The sequence below is a fragment of the Corvus moneduloides genome, chromosome 16 (assembly GCF_009650955.1).
Source record: "Corvus moneduloides isolate bCorMon1 chromosome 16, bCorMon1.pri, whole genome shotgun sequence".
Lineage (NCBI taxonomy): Eukaryota > Metazoa > Chordata > Aves > Passeriformes > Corvidae > Corvus > Corvus moneduloides.
Genome location: NC_045491.1, coordinates 10,921,809 through 10,941,470, shown reverse-complemented (window position 1 = coordinate 10,941,470; position 19,662 = coordinate 10,921,809). Strand labels below are relative to the sequence as shown.

The following is a 19,662-nucleotide window of genomic DNA, read 5'->3' as shown; positions in this document are numbered from 1 at the left end:
GCATTCACTGAAGAGGATGTTCAGAGGAGGGATAATGCACGTGTCCCGCTGTGTATCCTCATGGAACTGCAGGGCTCTATGCAAAAAGCTCAAATTAGAACTATGCTGCCTATTTTTAGGGGAGCTGAAATGCAGCCTTGTCAAGTTTAGGCTTCATGTGCCAATTTCACTGGGAAAACTCCTGAGCTTTGAATCACTTCGGAGATGGTTTTTTATGTGCTTGAAATTTGAAGGTTAGCATATTTCTGTGGACAACAGGTAATAGCCACTAAGGAGAGAGAAACCAGAGCTATTGCACTGGATTTATAGGTGGGAATTTGTTTCTCTTCTTGCTAATTCAATTATGTAAAGTTCCAAGTTTTCTGAGTTCAGGGGGATGAAATTTGAATTCATTGAACTATTTATCAAAGTGAAGCTAAAGATATGAATGGTGATTTTAAAATAAAACCCTTAATAAATTTATTGTACATATATGGTCGATTTAGTAGTGATTCTGAAAATTCTACCCTCAAAATTATAAACTTACTCTCTGGCTCCTGGCTAAAATCCTTTACTCAGTAGTCCCACCTCAACAGTTTCTGAAACTGTATGTAGTTTTCTTTGGACCTAGCTCATGGTAAACCTTAGCATCTCATAAACAGGAAGACTTATGTGTGGTTTTTTGACTATTGATTGTGATCTGAACTTACCCGAGAAAGGTTACAGTAAAAAAGGCAAGTCAGTTCCAAAAACTTTTGCCACGTAGCTGCTGTGTTTTCACAAACAAAAAAGAATAAAAATGAGAATCGTCTAAGTGCCATTCTGAGAGCTGAGGAAGAAGCTGAGAGTCCAAGAACAAGTTTGCACTGCTGACTAATAATACCAGCTTGGAAACAATGCCAGCTGTTTAATAACTCTGAGCTCCTTCTCTTTGATAGGAGATGATCAAGATGAAAGAAAAAAGAAGTAACACTGAGGAACAGAGGACCCTAGAAATGAAAACTATGCTTTTATTTATAGAGGGAAGCTCTCACAGACAGAACTGGGGTAAAACGCAAGCTGAGAAAATGGTATCTGTTTAGCCCTGATTTAATATTCCTAGGAAGGCTGTCTTATAGCAGTTGTGGATTAAGGTAATTTTGCCATGTTTTTTAAAAAAAGACACTAAAATTAGTACATACACAGGCCTATTTTGATATATTGCAGCAACATGTTCTGTTTAGACAACAAATCACCATAGCAGCGTAGCAGCCCTGGTTACTCTCACTAACTTCAGTAAGAATTCACCTCTAAGCTAAGTATTGGCTAACCAAGCTACTGAACAGTTCTTCCCCATTTTCAAGATTGTGACTGAGGATATTTCTTCTTTCTAAATTATTGAGGAGAAGCTTTCAAAGTCTAGATCAAAATTCAAATGAAAAAATGGCCAGCCTATTTGTATTGAAAAGTCTGGGAGATGAACTCCTAACATTTTGTACTCAAAATAAAAAATGGCACCGAAACTTTAAAACACTTGAATATTTCCTTGTACAACCTTATCAAAACATGCAAATTAAGAAAGTGCAAATACTATTGGTAAGTGTATTTTCAATGCAAGAAGGTACCTAACAGTTAACAAGATATTAAAGACTTCATATGAAGCACATAAAAGGGTTTATTCTTAGTTTAATTCTGCAAATATCCAAAATTCTTGCTATTACATGAAGAGTGAACATATGAAATAAGTTATAATGACAAAGTATTACAAAATGCTGGAGCAATGGTTTCTGAACTTTTTGGTTTCTGACCCTACTTGCATTTCTTAAAATCACGTATTTTACAAAACAGATCAACTGAATATGAATTTAATTTAATTTAGGTTACCTTTGAGTAAGGGCTAAGGAGAATTTTATCCTAAAATGGTCCTTATGAAAGGATTGTAAATGCAGCTCATGGAGCCTGAAATACTGGAAACAGGACAAGTTTCTTTAATGACCCACAGTTACATTCTTAATGCTGTTTGGCATGTAAGTAATGTATCCATTTAATAATTATTTTTTGGCAGATGTTTGGTTTTGGATTCTATTCTGCAGTTGGAATTGGAATCCTGACTAAGGAAAGCTTTAGAGACAAATATTTTAATTCTTAAAAATGAAGTTATTTGTGGTTGTACTATCACTCTGCAAATGAGAAATCACAATCACAACAATCCTCACACTTAAACTTTTCCACTTCCCAAAAGAGTCACTGTTTTTAACAGCATAGCTACATATTTTATAAACTGTGTGGATTTCTGGTCAACTAGCTTACATTTAAATTTTGAAAGCAATCAATCTAACTGCTACCAAAAAAGCCCTACTTTACATGCTCATGCAGAAGTAATTTTGCAGGTAAAGTTTGCTCTGGTTAGGGACTGCACAGTGACAATACTGCCGGCAAAGCCTCCTTTTTCAGCTGTAGCTCGGAACTGCAAGTGTCCTCACGAGCAGGAATAGTATCCAGGTAACTTAAACACAGGGACTACAGCTTCATCTATCCTGTGCTAAATATATTTGCTAATATTAGCTGCATTTACTCCTAAGAGGTTATGTGGTTATTCTAGAAGAACTCTTGTGTGATCAAAGCCAAGAAGCTGCAGAAAGGAGCAACTTGGCAATTTCTCTATAGCATGTGAACCCCACACAGCGGGGCTTCAGCTATTGAGGGACCTGGCAATGTGAAGTCTTGGTTTGGGATAAGGAAGAAGCTGAGACACTCCCAAAGTGAAGGCAGGGGGTGTTTGTGTTTACTTTTTAAAATAAAAAAAGCATGAATTTAAAACATCAGCAATGACAAGATTCCATGACTGTTGATGAAAGAGAGCTAAAGAACACCCCAAAGCCAGGATTTTCATTGTTCACCCAACTTTGTGTTGTGATTGCGTTCAAGAAGAGCCTTTGGCTTGGGTATTTCAGGGAGAAGTGGTTTCAGGACACAGGACCTCTTCCACCTGGGAGAACAATCCATACCTGCTGTCCCAGGAGGACACAGCTCCAACTGGCAATCGAACCTAATACAGTGAAATGCCAAAGTACAGGAGCAATAATAACATGCAACAATGTTACTTGTGGCTGTTTCAGAGAAAAAGGCAAATCCTGCATAGAGAAAGCAAAAGGAAATGCTTTACAAAAATTCCACACATATAAGCAAAAGGCAATTTCATCCAAATATTTAGCAAATAATTATTTAATTGCATTATTTAACTTTGACCTAGCACACAATACAAAGTTACAACTTTATCACCTCTTACTATACCCTTCATTTTCACCCCATACACATCAATGCAAAAACCCCAAACCTTACTGACAGAGCTGAGGCAGCATCTGTGAAAAACCCCAGACCCACAGTTCATGGAACACCCTAATGATGCAACTGCACAATGTTTGTTCTCAAAGGCTGGTCAGCTCCCCTTTTCTGAATCAGGCTCTACAGGCCATGCACTCAGGACAGTTATGATCTTACTCTGATTTTCAGTTCTCTTAGCACCACGTTGCAGGCATTCTCAACCCTAAGCATATCTGCGAACATTAGTTTGAATAAGCAAAAGTCTCATGGAAAAACTTCTTTTCATATTACATAAATTAGAATCTAGGGCAATAGAAACCCTACGATCTGGATTGTAAACCACACACTAAAAAGAAAGATGTTCCTATATCAATACAGCCAAATGAAAAACAAGATAAATAACAAATTTCAATTTCATTATGGGTGTATTTAATACTAAAATTTGCATCTGCAGCAAAATGTTCCCTTGGAAATTTGTCACGGCTCTGCCATAGAATAAAGTTAACAATTCATAATTCACACTTAAAATGCACAATAAACATTATACCTGAAAGTGCACAGTACAGTTTTTACCAAAACTGGACACAAAAAATATTTTCTCCTTTCATGAAGGAGATACTTTTGATCAGTTGTTCCCATTAGAATTGTACAAATACATGTGCAAGTCACAGATAAAGGTTTTGTAAATAGCAAATGTAAATACATTAGCATGGAATGACACTGGACCAACCCTTTTGTTGGCAATGGCAGTTTGTTACACAGTTGTATCAAAGTTCGATGTAGAATATATAATTTAACAATACACACATTCACAAACTTCTCCCTCTTTTTGCCACACAAAATGCTACAAATATTATCTTCTACGTGACACTGGCTTTACTGAGTTTATTGACAGACAGTTGATTTGAGACACAAAAATGCAAGTGCAATAGGACACAAAAGAAGCCAATACTGGAGGAACTTTCAACACCTTTGGAAAACCTTGCTTAGAAAACTACTGCATTTTACAAAAGGAAATATTCTTTGGTATAAAGGAACAGTGCCAATGGTATGCCCAGATTTTTCACTTTCCAGTGAAAGATGTGAAAGAGCTATCAAAACTGAGTAAAAAAACAAAGCCTCTTAAAAGTATAAGTAAGGCACACTCAAAATTAAGTTGCATTGTGGCACCACAGAATCTCTATCCAGTCAGACCAAAGGAAAGCACTTTGCAAAATTTAGCAACACTGAGCTGTACTGGCTTTGGAATGGCAAAAAGTATAATGGGCAGTAAGGTAAGCAAGCATAATGTAGAGCATAGCATAAGAATGTATTTTAATGTGACAAAGGCTTATGGTCATGCTCTAAAACTCAGGATTCAGCCCAAGTATATTGTAAACAAACTCCTGAGTAAAGACCACGATGTGTTTCAAATAGCTCCATCACTGTCAATCGAAAACTGGAAGTGGCCAGAGCTTGAGACATTAAAAATAGCAAAAGCAGTGTTGTATCATGCAGCAGGTCACACAGACTAATCAGAACACAGCACATTTTTAGCTTGAACAAGACATCATAACTTTCACAAGAAAACACCTTTATCAGTTAATCTTAGCACTTAATTCTTATGGTCTTGGTGAAAAACTTCATTCCGTTAATTCAGTGGTGTTATAGAACTGGTTAAAGTGCTTTAAAAAGAATAAAAATAATTCACATTTCTCTATTAAAAATATTTTTTCCTCTTGAAACTTGCCTTCAGTAATAATTAACTCACATGTTAAAACTGATGGAACAGCATTAGCAAGAAACAGCTGGTTATCTTAGAGGGGGCATTTATTAAAATATTTCATGTATTTGCCAAAGTACTGTGCCAGAAAAGCTTATCTGTGCTCTGTATTGAACAATCTCATGAGTCATCTTTTGCTTTTTCCTTTCGCTAGTGCCTCTGCATAGGTCAGGTGAATAAAGTCAAAGAGTTGTGTAGCATTGGCAGCATTACCCAAAATCTTGGAGAGCTCGTCCTTGGACAGTGTCACCAGCTCTGCAATGCTTTTAACGTGGGTCATTAGGGCACGGCAGTTTTTTGCATTAACCCCTGGCATTTTTAACAGGAAGTCCTGAGGCCCAGGGTTGTACTTGTCTGACTCAGGGAGAATTTCGGAATCTGCGGTGACAGCCATCGCTGTTTCTGCATCGGGTTGGGGTTGGTTTTGTTTCAACTCTTCAAACAGTTCAGCAGTAGTGTGGGGAGAGGGACACCACAGGATTCGTAACTTTGGGAAGTGCAGTGTAAGAAGGGTTAGTTTAGAAGTAACATCATTGCTGGAAATTTCCGGCTGTAAAGAGCCTCGTGGGATCAAGGAGAAGGATTTGTTAGGATCAAATTCAATGAGGAGAACTGGCCGCTTGTAGTAGCGGCACATGGAAACGCACTGTGCATACAGCCTGCCGTTGTTTAAGGAACCAATCAGATCGCTGATACTCTTCCGCTCCACGCAGATGTCAGGAGTTAGAATATAATCCCCAACTTCCAAAGTCACAGGCTCAATGTCGATCCCACGGCGATGGATCAGTGATGGAAGCTCACTACGGAATTCCCGCATATCCACGATTACGGTTTGCTGAACACCCTTCTGTTCCTGTCCACCTACAGAGCAAAATAAACACAGTTATCCCCATACTTGGCACCTCCTGCTCCAGTTTTTTTCCTGTGTGCTGCCAAGGCTTCTGCAATGGATGGACTTCTCATCTTAAGTTATACCTCAAATTCAGCACTACAATAAATCCAGACTTCGTTTAATTTTTAACTGTTATAGAGAAAAATGACTTGCCTAATTATATACTGTAGTTTATGGGGCATGCTCTGCAGCTTAATAGAACTACCATGCTACTTGCTGTAAGCTTTGTATAGGTGACAATGAAATACATTAAGCCGTAGATGAAAATTATTTAAATGAATCAGAGAAATCTTTAAAAGGCTGCCTGCAAAACAAGATAATGAAGCTGATCCTTTTTATTTGCAGCTGTTTCCCACAGAAATACAGTTCTTTATTAAAGGAATTATGTGTTGGCCTCTACAGATCTGCAGAAGGACACATAAAGAGACTGCAGCACTGAGGCCACAAAAGATGGAATAGCAAAGATTAGAGAGCATATGGTAAAGGAGAGCAGGATTACAGAAATGACAGCAAAGAAAAACAGGCAGAGGCACAGTACACACGTCACAGGAAAACAACAAAAATGTGGTTAGAATTGCAACAAAAGAAAAAGGATGCTTTATTGCAAAGAAAGTGATCAAACCCACAATGTGCAGTTGTTTACCCAGGCAGCATGTTTGGCCAAGATGAAAAGTCCCCAACATTTACTAGCTCAAGGACAACGCTTTCTTTGACCATCTGTAGACCTCAGTTTCCATGTTTTAATTTCTCTTCCTACAAGCAGCACAAGACAGTCTCATAACCAACAATCTACCTAGAAACAATCCAAATGGTATCTGCCTTAATGGTCAAATACTTCAATAAGCTGTATTTTCAAAGGAAACCACAGTTTGTTGTCACTGGGAAATAATGTTTCTTTAGCATGAAGACTGCAGAGCCAATGTATGACATGTGTCTGCCCCAGGTGCTTTGAGAGGGATTTAAAGTGCAATAGTTCTGGGACTTTTGGAAAGCTCTGGGCTGGAAACCTGACGTAGGACCTGCTCACCTGCTTTGCGTGTGTCAGCAGAGACAGAGGCAGGTCTAGCGTCTCTGAGGAGGTCTATGTTTGTTTCATCTCGTCCTTCTCTTTCTTCAGGAACAACCATGCTGGCCTTCTCTCTAAGGAACCACAAACAAACACACAATAAAAACTGCAAATGTAGGAGTAAAGGAGACTGAAATACTTCAGTACCCATCCAGATGTACCATTATATATAGCTTAATACTAAATGCAAATCCAATCAGAAATGCAATTTACTAGATTTTACTAGGTTTTTCCTTTTATGAAGGAACTAATGACTAGTAATAGCACTGTAACCCACTGAGAAGGCACTGTCAGTAAAAACACTGTCTTATACAGTCTAAGGAAATAGAAATTGTTTTGTTTCCCCAATTGACTTAGGTTATAAAAGCTTCAGAAATTATCTTACAAGAAATGTTACCTGCAAAAACACAATTACGCAACTGAACTCCACAGACAATTAAGAAAAAATCCAAGTGATGCTGTTTAGCCTTTAAGTTAATATTGAATCCTGCTAAAATTATTAAACAAAACACCAGGTGCTTTGAAAAGGAAGGTTTTGACTTTCTGGTGATTCTCAATAGGAAAGTACTCTTTATATACAAAAAAGAATTGAATTAAAAGTTTATTTAAAGCCTTCACACAGTTAAGAACTTCACTCTATTTAAAATGTCAGCATATTGAGGAATTACATGAAACACTAATTATAAAGGCAGTTAAACGAATTGTGTTACCGAATAAGTTTCTCAAAGGCCTCCTTCTCCTTCCTCAGAGCTGTGAGGTAGCGCTGCTCTTCCGTGGAGCCCCCATATATGAGGAAATAAACTCTGTAGGTATAAAAGAGAAAAAAAGAAAAGAGGTCACGAAACTTTGTGTTAAGTTAAAAAATCCACAACCAATAAATTTAAGATTAGTAGCAGTAAATGCCTGACAAGTTAGTTAATAGTATATTAAATTTTAAGTTTTCTGTATTTTTAATTAGTATGTGACATTTATTTATAAAACTGAGTTTTGCAATTTCCAGGCATATTAAATACATATACCCAATGTGTTGATCTTTCGGTCAGCAAATGCTATAACTGCAAATACTCGTTTTCTTTATTGTGTTTTCCTTTACTTGTTTTTCTGTTACAGTTTCTGAATTACTGGTCTTCAGCATGATGAACATCAGGAATGTGAAAATGAATTAAACCCAAAATGAATCCTTTTGTTTAAAAATCCTATCTTCAGAGATGGTTTAAAATGAGACTACACCACCTCAAAATGATTTACTGCCACTAAAATCATCGAAGCAGAGGTCTTGGAATTGGTTTTTTTTTTAGCAGATATGCTTCTGCTGTTAAGGGACTGAATACCTGCTGGAAAGTAAAAATTATCTTTTGGTTACACCAGATGTTATGCTTTTGTTTAAACTTCAGGGCTAAATAGGAACTAAAAGGTATCTAATGAAAATGAACAGCAGCATGCTCTGCACTGACTGCTGGCAGTGCACTTTTAAATTTTTTTTTCAGACTGGAATTGCCCTGGCCAAGTCAACTTGCCTCAAAGGCTTTCCAGGCCTGCTTGCCTTGTAGATTTCCAGCTGCCGAACAAAAGTGAGTTCTGCATCATATAACACAACATATCTGGGTTCTACTTCGTGCAGCACCCGAGTGAGCGCGTAGGGATCCCCACACCCCTGCAGCGGGTGGATAATCGTCAGTGGGTCCTTGAAAATCCCATAGTAACAATCTGAGGGCAAGTTCACATCAAAATCTTCAGGAATGGTCTCTTCAGTGTTGGCTTCTTGGCTACTACTTAATTCTTGGTTGTCTTCCACCTCAACCTCCTCTCTCTTTTCCTCCTCCGTTTTCCCTATCATTTCAATTATAGTCCGGTCTTGCTGCTTCTTGTGTTTATTTTGTTTTGAAGAAGCTGTGAGTTTGGCTTTCTTGGCTTGAGGCCCTGTGTCAGGTTTGGCATTTCCTTTGGACTTGATGGCTTTTCTGTCCTTAATCCACACTTCTCCAGCTTTCTCCTCCTTTCCGAAGGTTTTGTTATACAGTCTTGTTAAAAAAGCTTCTGCTCCAGCAATAATATACTCCCTGAGCTGTGCACAGGCTCGATCATCGCTGGCACAAATGAGCACTTGCCCTGCAGTCAAGAAACAATACCATGTTTACAGCCTGTAGTGCTGTGCTTCTTATCCAGCTACAAGCACCTCCCAAGCCAGTGGGTTGCCCTGATCCAAGCATTATGCCTGCCAAATGCCTTGACATTCGGCTGCCACAGTTGCTCTGGACTTTGAGAGAATCTAAATTGCATGGCTTTTTGTACCAAATAAGATCAGAGAAGAATAGTGGAAGTTCAGCATTCCTTATTCTTACAATATCTAAATCTGTAAAGTTTTCCTTCTGACCATTGGAAATGAGGCAGATACAGTGTGTGTTGAAACATATTCGAACAACTATTCATTTTTTAAGATGTGGAATAAGAGAGAACTTAATTTAGACCACTCTAATTTGTCAGCTGCGTTAGAGAGTCTACAAAACATGTTCCACACAGTATTATTGACATTTGTGAATAACAATTCTCCACGAGCTGACTCAGATAAACTCCTACAACACTAGGTGAGAGAGACAGTTCTTAACCAGAGTCAGAACACAGTGGGTGGGAGAAAAGAGCACTTTTTTACCCTTACTATTTCCTAAAATAAAACTTGCTAAATTTTAAGGGAATGAAAAGCCCTAAAATAGGAAAGGCAGCAAAGCAGTTAAGACTCTCTTCCCTTCCTCCTAATCTCTACCTCATTTATATGCAACTCATGAGAAGCAAATTTTCAGGTGCATGAGAAGAATGTGCAAGTTAGAAAGGGCATAAGGCAGAACCCCTATTTTTGTTTTGAACCCAAACTTAAGAAATGAATGAATGGTACCTTTATTACAAATTTCCACATCAGCTGTATTTGGCTTGGAACTAAGGTGTCAGTACAATACTGAAATGTAACTTAAAATATTTTTTCAGAATAATGTAGGTTCTTTTTTAAAAAGTATTGCATTGCAGGAACAAACAGCATTTCTCTTTTAGAGAAAGACCTAATAAGAGTTTATATTTTACATAGTTTATGTACATAATGTACTTAAGTCCCTCATCTTAAGGCCACAAATTACTAAATTTAAACTAGCTCTTTGATAAAACTACAGAAAAGAATTAGTTCCTTCTCTCCAAGATCAAGTACAAGTACAAACCAGTAGAAGCACTGTGAAAGCTTACATCATTTAGTATTCTCTCACCTGGACCACCAAGGTTGTCACTGTTCTTATTCTCATTTTCAATCTCTTTCAGTACTTCTCTCAAAGCTTCCCATTTGGGGTTACTTTCTAGAACCAATTCCCTTTTCAGTTCTGAAACAAAGTAAGATTGAACATAGCAGTTCTTGCAGCCAAAATATCCTTTAGACTTTAAATCAGTGGTAAGATGTCAATAGTGCGATGCTTGTTGGCAAATATGATATTCAACAGCCTACATATGCAACTTGTTATGCTAATGAGATGGAGAACACTCTTAAATTTAAAAATGGAGATAAGTGCTTTTGTGAAGCAAAAAGCTGAAATATTCACTCATTCTTCAATTCTGAAACTCCTGAATATATTTTTTAATAAAAGCAACCACAGCCTCCTACTCTTTTACATAAGATAATAAAGATGAAGCTAAACACCAATGTAAGGCAAGAAAAATTCCACAAAAGCTCTCCCAGTGATCAGCTGAGCAAGCTTAGGAGAATCCCCTACTTCTTCCTGACTCTTCCATGTTGTTTATTATATGCTTTTGGAACTAAGATTATGTCTCAGTTAATCCCAGCTAACAGACTGAGATCCTGAGCTGTGGAAGTTCATGCAGGGAACCAGAGCACAAGTAATAATATGCAAAGCACTTGGAATTGTGTGACACTCTCAAACTTAAAATTAGGAATGATCAGTACCATTTTCCTTTTTTACATCACGTTTTTCAGAGCATTTGCCTTTCTGATTCAGTTTCTCATCTGCAGTGCGATAAACTCGAGCTCGAGCATTCACAAACATTGAAGTACTGGAGTCAAGGAATAGCCAGCCTGGAGAGGAAATGAGAAGGAAGCAGTAGTAGTTTGACATCTGCAATGTGTATGTGTTTCAACCCTTTGCAGTAAAAGCCCCAGATCTCTAAGCTGGAATACCTGCCCTACCTGCTTGCTGTGCAATTACCAGCTTAATAAAAGACAGAAATGTGATGCAAATCTCACACTGTTAAGTAACAGCAGTTAAGTGGGAAGATGAAAGAATTATCTGTCAATAAAAACCTACGTCCTTATGGCTGGTTATGTAAAACCCAATTAGATACCTTCATATGTTTGGGAATGTTAATTAAAAACATCAACACTGCACTGCTTCATGCATTAACTTGTGTGGTTATTCTGTTTACCTGAATTCTCACCAAAAGCTTTTTCACTTGCTTTCAGTGACTCCAGGAGATTAAGGAAAGTGACACAATCATACTGGGTTAGATACAGTAGCAAAGTACGGAGGATCTTCAAATCCTGGACCAAAGACTTTGTCTTAGCTCCAAGCTGATGCCAGAGAGGATCTAAATAGTGACGTATTGTCTGGAAATATAAATTGGAAAGTTCGGAGTGTCAAACATACATTATTGTATTATAGCTTCTAACCAAGCTGAAAATGCACTTTTTCTCTTATTTTACAGGGGATGGTACTGGTTAAAAAAATATAAAGATGTGCTGGTGAGATACTTGTTTTGATATAAGTTACCGTATTTTAGCAAAGCTAATGTAATATAGATGTCTTTATGAAAAACATTTCAGCAATTAGCAGATGTATACAATTTAATGCTTTCAGTAAATTTTTTCCTTTCTATCTCATAATAAAATACTGGTTAAATTTAAAAACCACCCTTATTTTACTGGTACTGGCCTGTTGTATTTAGTATCCAGTGTCCTTTACTTAGGTAGAGCAAAAACCATTCTAATGTCATTTAGTTTCCAAAATAAGACGGGTACCATGAAGATGTACAACTTATAGAGCTCAAGAAAAAATCTTCAAATATTTAAAGTACAGAAGGCCTTCCATCCAGATTACATCACAGTTAACCAATAACTGTGTTGCACTGTGACTATTGATTTCACCCTAAAGAAAGCCTGTTTGCCAAAGATTGCAGATCTGCCAAAAATAACAAACACCACACAGTTACTGACATATATAATGATTAAAGATACAGCAGATACATGCATGTGCATATTGTCTATTATATACAGTGCTTCTCCTACTAGAAAAAATAAAAAACACAGGCAAGAAATTAAAAAGGAAAAGGGAAGTATGTGTGTGGCAATAACTGATATGTATCTCCAAAGTATTCTGAGCTGAAGCTGCAGCTGTCTTTTTAATAACAGCAGCCACAATTATTATTATAACCATGAATTCGGATATTTTTACTGTTGGGATTTCAGAAATGAAGGAAGAACAACAATACCAATACATACCCTACCGGCAACTGTCACATCACCATTACGTCCCCTTGTACCAGTAACAAACATGTCATGGGAGAATACTCAGCTGCTGCTGGTTATTTATTTTGCAAATAACATTTCTGTTTGCAGAAAAAGTGGCAGGCACTTCAGAGATCTACATCCTGTTAGTTATACACTGCAGAACAATCAAAATGGTTACCTTGTCAAAAGGTTTAGCAATAGCATTCTCTAATGATAGATCTTCTACTTCAAGAGCTGGATTATAACGTTTGAGTTCCCTCAGACATGCGTTCAGAATGTCCAGGATTGCAGTCTGGATAGCAAGCATAGCAGGGGTCATTGCCACGTGTATTTCCACCACTTCAGGTTTATGCTTCTCTAAAAATGAGTGCACTGCTATATGAAATCTAAGAGAAAAAAAGCTTCTTAAGATTTACTTGGATAGTTTTGACTTAGAATTACTCAAAAGTTTGTATAAACTACAATTACAATTGGTTTAAATGTTAGCAAGTTAGTTAATTCCAAAATAAGTTTGTACTGATGTGAAGACTGCAATCTTACGAACAGCCTCAGAAAACCATCTGTTCCACAATTATGACTGTAGTCATTCTAGTCATGTGAGCCTATAGTGCTGGTGGATGATCCATGGAAAATTACTGCACTGGATTCTGCATCATCATCACATACAGCAAATATTAAAATAAGCCAAAAAAATCTTGTAAGAGAGAAACTAGAAGGGGTTCATGAATTCTCTGAAATCCCATGGTGGCACCAGCAGATCCTGTGATGTTCCCAGCTTGCAATGATAACCAGCAGGTCCCTTTTGGAACCCTGTCCTTGAGCCACTCTGGCTGCACAGGTCCAGAGACGCCAGCTGATTGTTCCTGGCAGGATGAGGCTCAGGCAACCCGATGGCTGCTGACCTCTGGAACTCCATGGACATTTCCCTTACTGCATGCTGCAGCCCCAGGTCTTTTCATGGGAGTCAAGGAAGGAAATCTAGAGAGCTTCTACTCAACCTTTCCTACCCTAAGTATGTCCACTTCTACTGCCCTGGGATACTGAAAGACAGACTGTTAAGGAATTTCCAATGCAGAGGAACAGTTCATTAAGATGGAGTGAAACACACTCCAGCTTGGACTAATGGAACAAATGGGCAGAGCTCCTGCTCAGTGCAAGAGCACTGACTGGGTCATCAAAGAGTGTCAAGGTCCATTTGTGGATCTGCTCCTGAAGACTCAGTGCATACCACATCTTGGCAATTTGTTTTTTAACAGTCATCAAGAAATATTCTTCATACACAACACACGTGTATTAAAGATTAAAAAAATCTGACATGTAGAAAGAGATGCAGGGAGTTTCACCACAGCTGGAAAGAAACACCTCCATGAATGGCAGAACTGAAAGATTGTTTTCCTGTCAATTCATGGCTTAAATACTCTTGTTTAGTAAGAGAAACTTTTCTCAAACTATTAAGAATGTCACTTTTTGCTATGATTTCTGTTGACTAAAAGAACAGCTCTACCATAAGGTTCATCTCCTTAATAGAGTTAATTTGAGTCTATTTTATAGACATAGTTCAGAAATTCAGTATCGTCAACACCACCTCTGTCAAAAACTGAAAAACTTTTGTTTGGGAATACAGGAGGGAACACAGATCAGCAGTGTGACTGCATAGACCTTGTTTTCTTAGGAACCCGCTGTAAAATCCTTCATCTTTCCTCTAAGTTTAACTCTCCAGTGAAGTAAAGAAGTGCCTCACCTTGGCCACAGATAAAGCTTCCCGACAAAAAGATTTTTCATCACTCTTTCCACATGACAAAAGCCAGTGTTAAATGCAACTGCATTATCTGTAAAAGCTTTAATAAAGCCTTGCTTGTTCTTCTGGCGGTAAAGTCGCAAGATAAACGCTTCCTGACAGGACTCAATGATTCTGTGTGCTTTGTACACCAAAATGCCTGGGAAAACAAAAAAAAAGTCAAGTTAAAAAAAAGCACGGAAACGTACAGGTTTGTTCAGATTTTTCCTCATAACTGTCTTATTCTTCTACTGTTCTTTTAATTACAGGAATTTAAGAATTTAAGTCTTCTAAAATGAGGGTTAAACAAACTTTCTGGGGCTGAAATGAGTGATTCCTCAGTTTCAGTACCATGAAATTGCCAAATAACAGAACTAGGTTAATAATGCACCTTTAAAAAAAAAAAAAAAAAAAAAAAAAAGCTTGTGCATGAGTGGCAGGATTTACCAGCTCAGAAAATCAGAAAATTCTTTATTCCTGAGGCGTAACTTGAACTTGAGCCTTTTAAAAGCAGGAAAAGCAAATGCATGAAATAACACACTGTTACAACAAAGAAAGTTTGATATGTTTGAGGCTGTGATAGTTGAATTCTTTTGTTAAGAGAAATTCTGGAACTACAGACTTGTCAAGTAACTTTCATTGGTAACAGTTCAAGTGTTTACATAATCAAAAAGCTTCTGAAAACATTTATTTTGCTTTTCTCTCCCATCTGACAGTCATATTCACACTTAAGGACAGCAAGTATTATCAAATGTATGAGTACACAAGCAGTTTTTTTCATGGCTATGGGTGTAGCAGGAATAAAAGATCTATCAAGCACATATTAAAAAAGAGAAATCCAACAGTTTAATTTAATTACATGTTTGAAGCAAACACTTCTGGAGTTCACAGTTCAGTCAGTCAAGACCTGCTAAACCAAGGCTTGTTTTTTCCTCATGCTTAATCATGTTAAACAGCACATTCCATTATTTTCCCTCTCCCCCTCCTGAAGTGAGGCCTGTGTGGTATCTGTTCACAGTTTCCAGTGGAATCACAAATGCCTTTCTAAAATGGAAGCAAAGGACATCAAACATCACAGGTTTTACCTTGTGCCTGACAAACTTACAAAGCATTTAATTTCTGTAACAAGCCTCCTCAACTCAGCACCATGCCTTTGCTTGCTAAATGAAAAAACATTCAGAAAAAAAGACTTCCATATAACTGCTTGCCATTCATGATTAAGTCATGAAATAATCCACTATAAGGTATTTTACTATCTAGATATTGTTAGACCTGTCCTATGAAGCAAATTTTTCAGTACACAGTAACAATCATAGCCATCTCTGAACAACTTCCAGTTTATCAAAATGTGACTCCACATGGACATGACAGGAAACACAATTTGTAAGAGGTCAGTAAGACTGTGTTTATTGTAATACTTTCCTGCTTTTAGTCAATATATATCTGATTATGAAGTGAGTTCATACCTGCTTTGTAAGCCTTGGTAGAAACAACTTGCCACTTTTCATTACACCAATATGAAACAGTTTCACTGTGCTGTCAGGTACATCATTTCTAGTCAGCTAAAACCACCAGGAATAATTCTGCTTTACTGCAGTGATAATTTATTATCTTCATTTTGCTGGATTTATGAGTTCATCAGATGTTAATTCACACTGATTTTACAAAAAACATTTTTACCACCTAGAAAGGCTTTTGCTTTTATCTCCTCATGAAATACTACTACAAGATTTTGCTGGTTTTGTTGTACAATCTCACACACAGACAAGGCACACGGACCCAGGTGTTGGGAGGCTGGGAATGAAGCCACCAGTCGACTGCAGCTGCTCTGACACCGACCTCTGGTGGCAATGCAAAACCTGTCACAGCTCTGTGGCACTATAGGACAGCACCAGTATTAAAACTTCAGTGTATTTCTTCTTTTCATCTTTTTCTTTTGTTTTTTTTAAATTTTCTTCTTTGGTAGGGTAGAAAGGTAGAGAGGGAGGATTCAGGGGAAGAAGAGAAATTATCACAGGTTGCCCAGAAAACCTATTCACTTCTTTTGAACTTAGAAATTCCAAAATTGACAAATCTGGTGTTCTTTGACTCCAGCATAAAACTGTTCTAAATGTTTTAGAGTGGAACTTGTTATAGCTGGACTAAAAGGAAGGAGGTACAGCTTCTGAAGCAGAAACTCACATTCTTCTAAGCATACAATATTCAGCTGTGTTTAAACACTAAGATGTTAACACTTAGATAAGAGTAAAATATTCTTATATCCCCGGCTCTCAGATTATCTCTTTTTTCAGATCTCCAGGCTGCAACAATGTTTCCAGCTTAGACAGAAACATAAAAACAAGAGTGGCTGGGGGAGAAGGGGAACAGAACATGAGAAGGAAAGGGTAACTCTCACATCTTCCATGTATAGCTTCTATATAACAACAAAAAAAGGTTGCAAGCTATTCCTAAAATCTTTACAATCACAGTAACAGCATTACTTTGTAATACCGCTATTTGCATAGTGTCCAAGTGTGTCAATACAAAGATTAGTGAGGTATTTTTTGATGAGAAGTCATCAGGAGTAATTTGTTAATGCAGAAAAATAGGTAGTGTGCGTGGCTGATGAAGCATGACATCTAAAATCAGTTTTAATCATAGACCAGTGCCCAAAAGACCACAGGACACTATTTTACCAAGTGCAATCAATTATTCTTCTTTGAAAGCCTTTTTAAACTGTATGATTAAATAAGGCAAACAAATTTAAAGAAAAAAACCCAATTAAAAATACGAAAGAACTACATATTTGCTCCTTTTACCTCAGTCTTGGTGGGGGCAAAAAAAAAAAAAAAGAATAACTCTTCAACCTCAATACCTGTTAGTAGAACTCTTCATATAGAATTCAGCTTTGTGTATTTTCAAACAGAACACTCTTACCTTTATTTCATTAAGCTCTTACCGGTAATGAGATTGGCAGGAATTCTGTCAGTAAGGAAATCTACTACAAGGATCCGACTTGTTGCAAAGATGACTCCTCCTTGTGTGTAAAACTCATATCGAGTATTATTTGCAATTTCATTGGTAACGCGCCGAGGGAGATGAACAACTCCATCTGACCTCAGCTGATCAATAAAATACTCCTAAACCAAATACAATAAAAGCACAAGACATTATTGTGGTATCTAGGGAAAGGGATGCAAAAAGCACCTTTATTACACATACTCTGGTAATTTTGAGGAGTGGAGCTGTCCAAAACAAATAAAGACACGATAGTATAACATACTAAAGGAAGTCAGAATTATGATTTTTTTCTTTTTTGATATACTTTCTTCAGTTTCACACTCATCTGAGTGATTTAAAAATCTACATCGTCAGGAAAAGCTAGACAATACTTACATAAAAATGAGCAACTGACACTTCAAGGAGCTTACGTTTTCTTATATTTCAATAGCTCGTTTTCAGAGAAAATGCAATTTTAATACTGCCTAAAGGACACAGAATTGGGAAAAGATCATCTTTTAGTGCCCTCACCTGTCATTAGATGACTACAGCAGGTAGATCATATACAACAAGCTTAATCTTATAAACTACAGCTGTGATCTTTATTCACCTATGGTTGCTATAAAAAGACCTCCCCTTCCTGATGGTGGGAAATTTGTCTGGTTCCAGAGAAAAAAGAACCTTTTTTTGTACAAGCAGGGACAAACCTATCAGCATGTTTCACCTGTTTCTCCTCACCGGTTACTTATAAGTTATATACTTGTTTTAGCTCATTAGTGTTATTAGGACTTCATCGTGCTGCAGGAGTAGAAATTCAACTGCCATGATCCCAAATGTGCATGGTTTGACAGCTTCCCCGGGACCTGGGGATGGACAACGAGCCGTCGCTGAGCCAGCAGGTCAGGAACATGACCCTGCCCCTCTGCTCAGCCCTGCTGAGACAGTTCTGGAGTGCTGGGTCAGGTTCTGGGCTCCTCAGGACAAAGGGACATGGAGCTGCTAGAGCAGAGGGTGACAAAGAGGGTGAGGCAACTGGAGCCTCTCTCTTGCGAGGAAAGGCTGAGGGAGCTGGAGCTGTTCAGCCTCGAGAAGAGATGCCTGAGAGGGAACCTGACCAATGTCTGTCAGTGTGAGCAGGGAGGGCTCAGAGCAGGGCCCAGCGATGGGACAGGAGGCAACGGGCAGGAACTGATGCCCAGGAAGTTCCACCGGAACACGAGGAAGAGCTTCTTCACCATGACTGACCGAGCACTGGGACAGATTGTCCAGGGAGGCCGTGGAGTTTCCCTCACTGGAACTATTTCAGAACCATCTGGACACAGTCTTGTGCCGTGTGCTCTGGGACGGCCCTGCCAGAGCAGGGAAGTGGGACCAGATGAGCCACTGCGGTCCCTACCAACCCGACCCATTGAGTGGTTCTGCGCCGGGGCCTGTGCACAGAGCCCGGCCCGCCCCCCGCGCTGCCCTCACCGGAGTCCGCACACCCTCCCGCCAGCCCGGGGAGCCGCTCCGCTGGCCGGGGCAGCGACAGAGCCGCCGGCCGCCCCCGGGACGCGCTCGCAGCAGCCGGGAGGGGAAGGGGCGGGCGCTGGCAGTTGTCCGTACCTCCTCGGCGGGGCTGGTGTTGAGCACGAGCACGAGGCTGGCGGGCTCGCAGTAGAGGCGCAGGAAGCGCAGCAGCAGGCGGTCGATGCCGAGCCCGCGGGCGCACACGGCGAGCCCGTCGCGGTGGAACAGCTCCAGGAAGATCTGGCTCTCGTGCTCCAGCAGCGCCGCCATCACGGCACCGCTCCCGCGCACGCGCGCGGGCCCCCACAGCGCCCCCTGCCGGGTCCGCGCGCGCGGTCCTTCAGCCCGGGCGGTTTCCCGCCCCCGCGCGAGGGTCCCGAGGCGCGCGGACAGGAGGGTCCCACAGGGAAATGTCCACCCATGGAAAACCACAGCGGGGGGGACGGCATCCCACACAGGGGCTCCTGCTGCGGCCAGCTGAACCTCCGCTTCTCCCCGTGCGGTGTGGTGCGGTAAAGCGAAGTAGCCGGTCTTCTCCAATCATTTTGTGTTTATTATGACCCGAGGGAATGGCCTGACGTTCTCCCAGGGGAGGTTTGGGTTAGATATTAGGAAAAGGTTCTTCATCCATAGGGTCGGCACTGAACAGGCTCCCCAGGGCAGTGGTCACCCTCCCAAGGCTGGCAGATCTTCAGGAGCATTTGGACGCCGCTCTCAGGGTGGGATTGTTGGGGTGTCCTGTGCAGGGCCAGGAGCTGGATTGATGATTCTTGTGGGTCCTTCCTACTCAGAGTATCCTGTGATTCGGTTATTTTTTACTGGGTACCTACATTTCTTAAGCACGAAACCCAAACTCTGCTGAGCATTCCTCACACGAGGCATCAGCACCTCGCTGTTTCCT

The 19,662-nt window shown here is 39.5% G+C and overlaps 1 protein-coding gene across 1 annotated transcript; it reads right to left on the bottom strand.

Annotated features, from left to right (window-relative positions):
* Positions 1-1,615: 1,615 nt before the first annotated feature.
* Positions 1,616-19,060, bottom strand: ERCC4 (ERCC excision repair 4, endonuclease catalytic subunit). The gene is made up of 11 exons (XM_032126070.1): positions 18,858-19,060; positions 17,212-17,392; positions 14,238-14,433; positions 12,675-12,882; positions 11,416-11,596; positions 10,940-11,068; positions 10,251-10,361; positions 8,520-9,111; positions 7,713-7,805; positions 6,964-7,076; positions 1,616-5,905 (listed from the first exon to the last, which is right to left on the bottom strand). The coding sequence occupies exons 1-11, from the start codon at positions 19,029-19,031 to the stop codon at positions 5,172-5,174; spliced, it is 2,712 nt and encodes a 903-aa protein (XP_031981961.1). The 5' UTR covers positions 19,032-19,060; the 3' UTR covers positions 1,616-5,171.
* Positions 19,061-19,662: the final 602 nt, after the last annotated feature.

Excerpts from the sequence above, each read along its gene's own strand:
- ERCC4 (XM_032126070.1), bottom strand. The coding sequence starts at position 19,031 with ATGGCGGCGCTGCTGGAGCACGAGAGCCAGATCTTCCTGGAGCTGTTC. Across the intron at positions 9,112-10,250 it reads TGACAACCTTGGTGGTCCAG|GGCAAGTGCTCATTTGTGCC; the intron begins GTGAGAGAATAC and ends TCTTGACTGCAG. Across the intron at positions 7,806-8,519 it reads AGGCCTGGAAAGCCTTTGAG|AGTTTATTTCCTCATATATG; the intron begins GCAAGTTGACTT and ends TTATACCTACAG.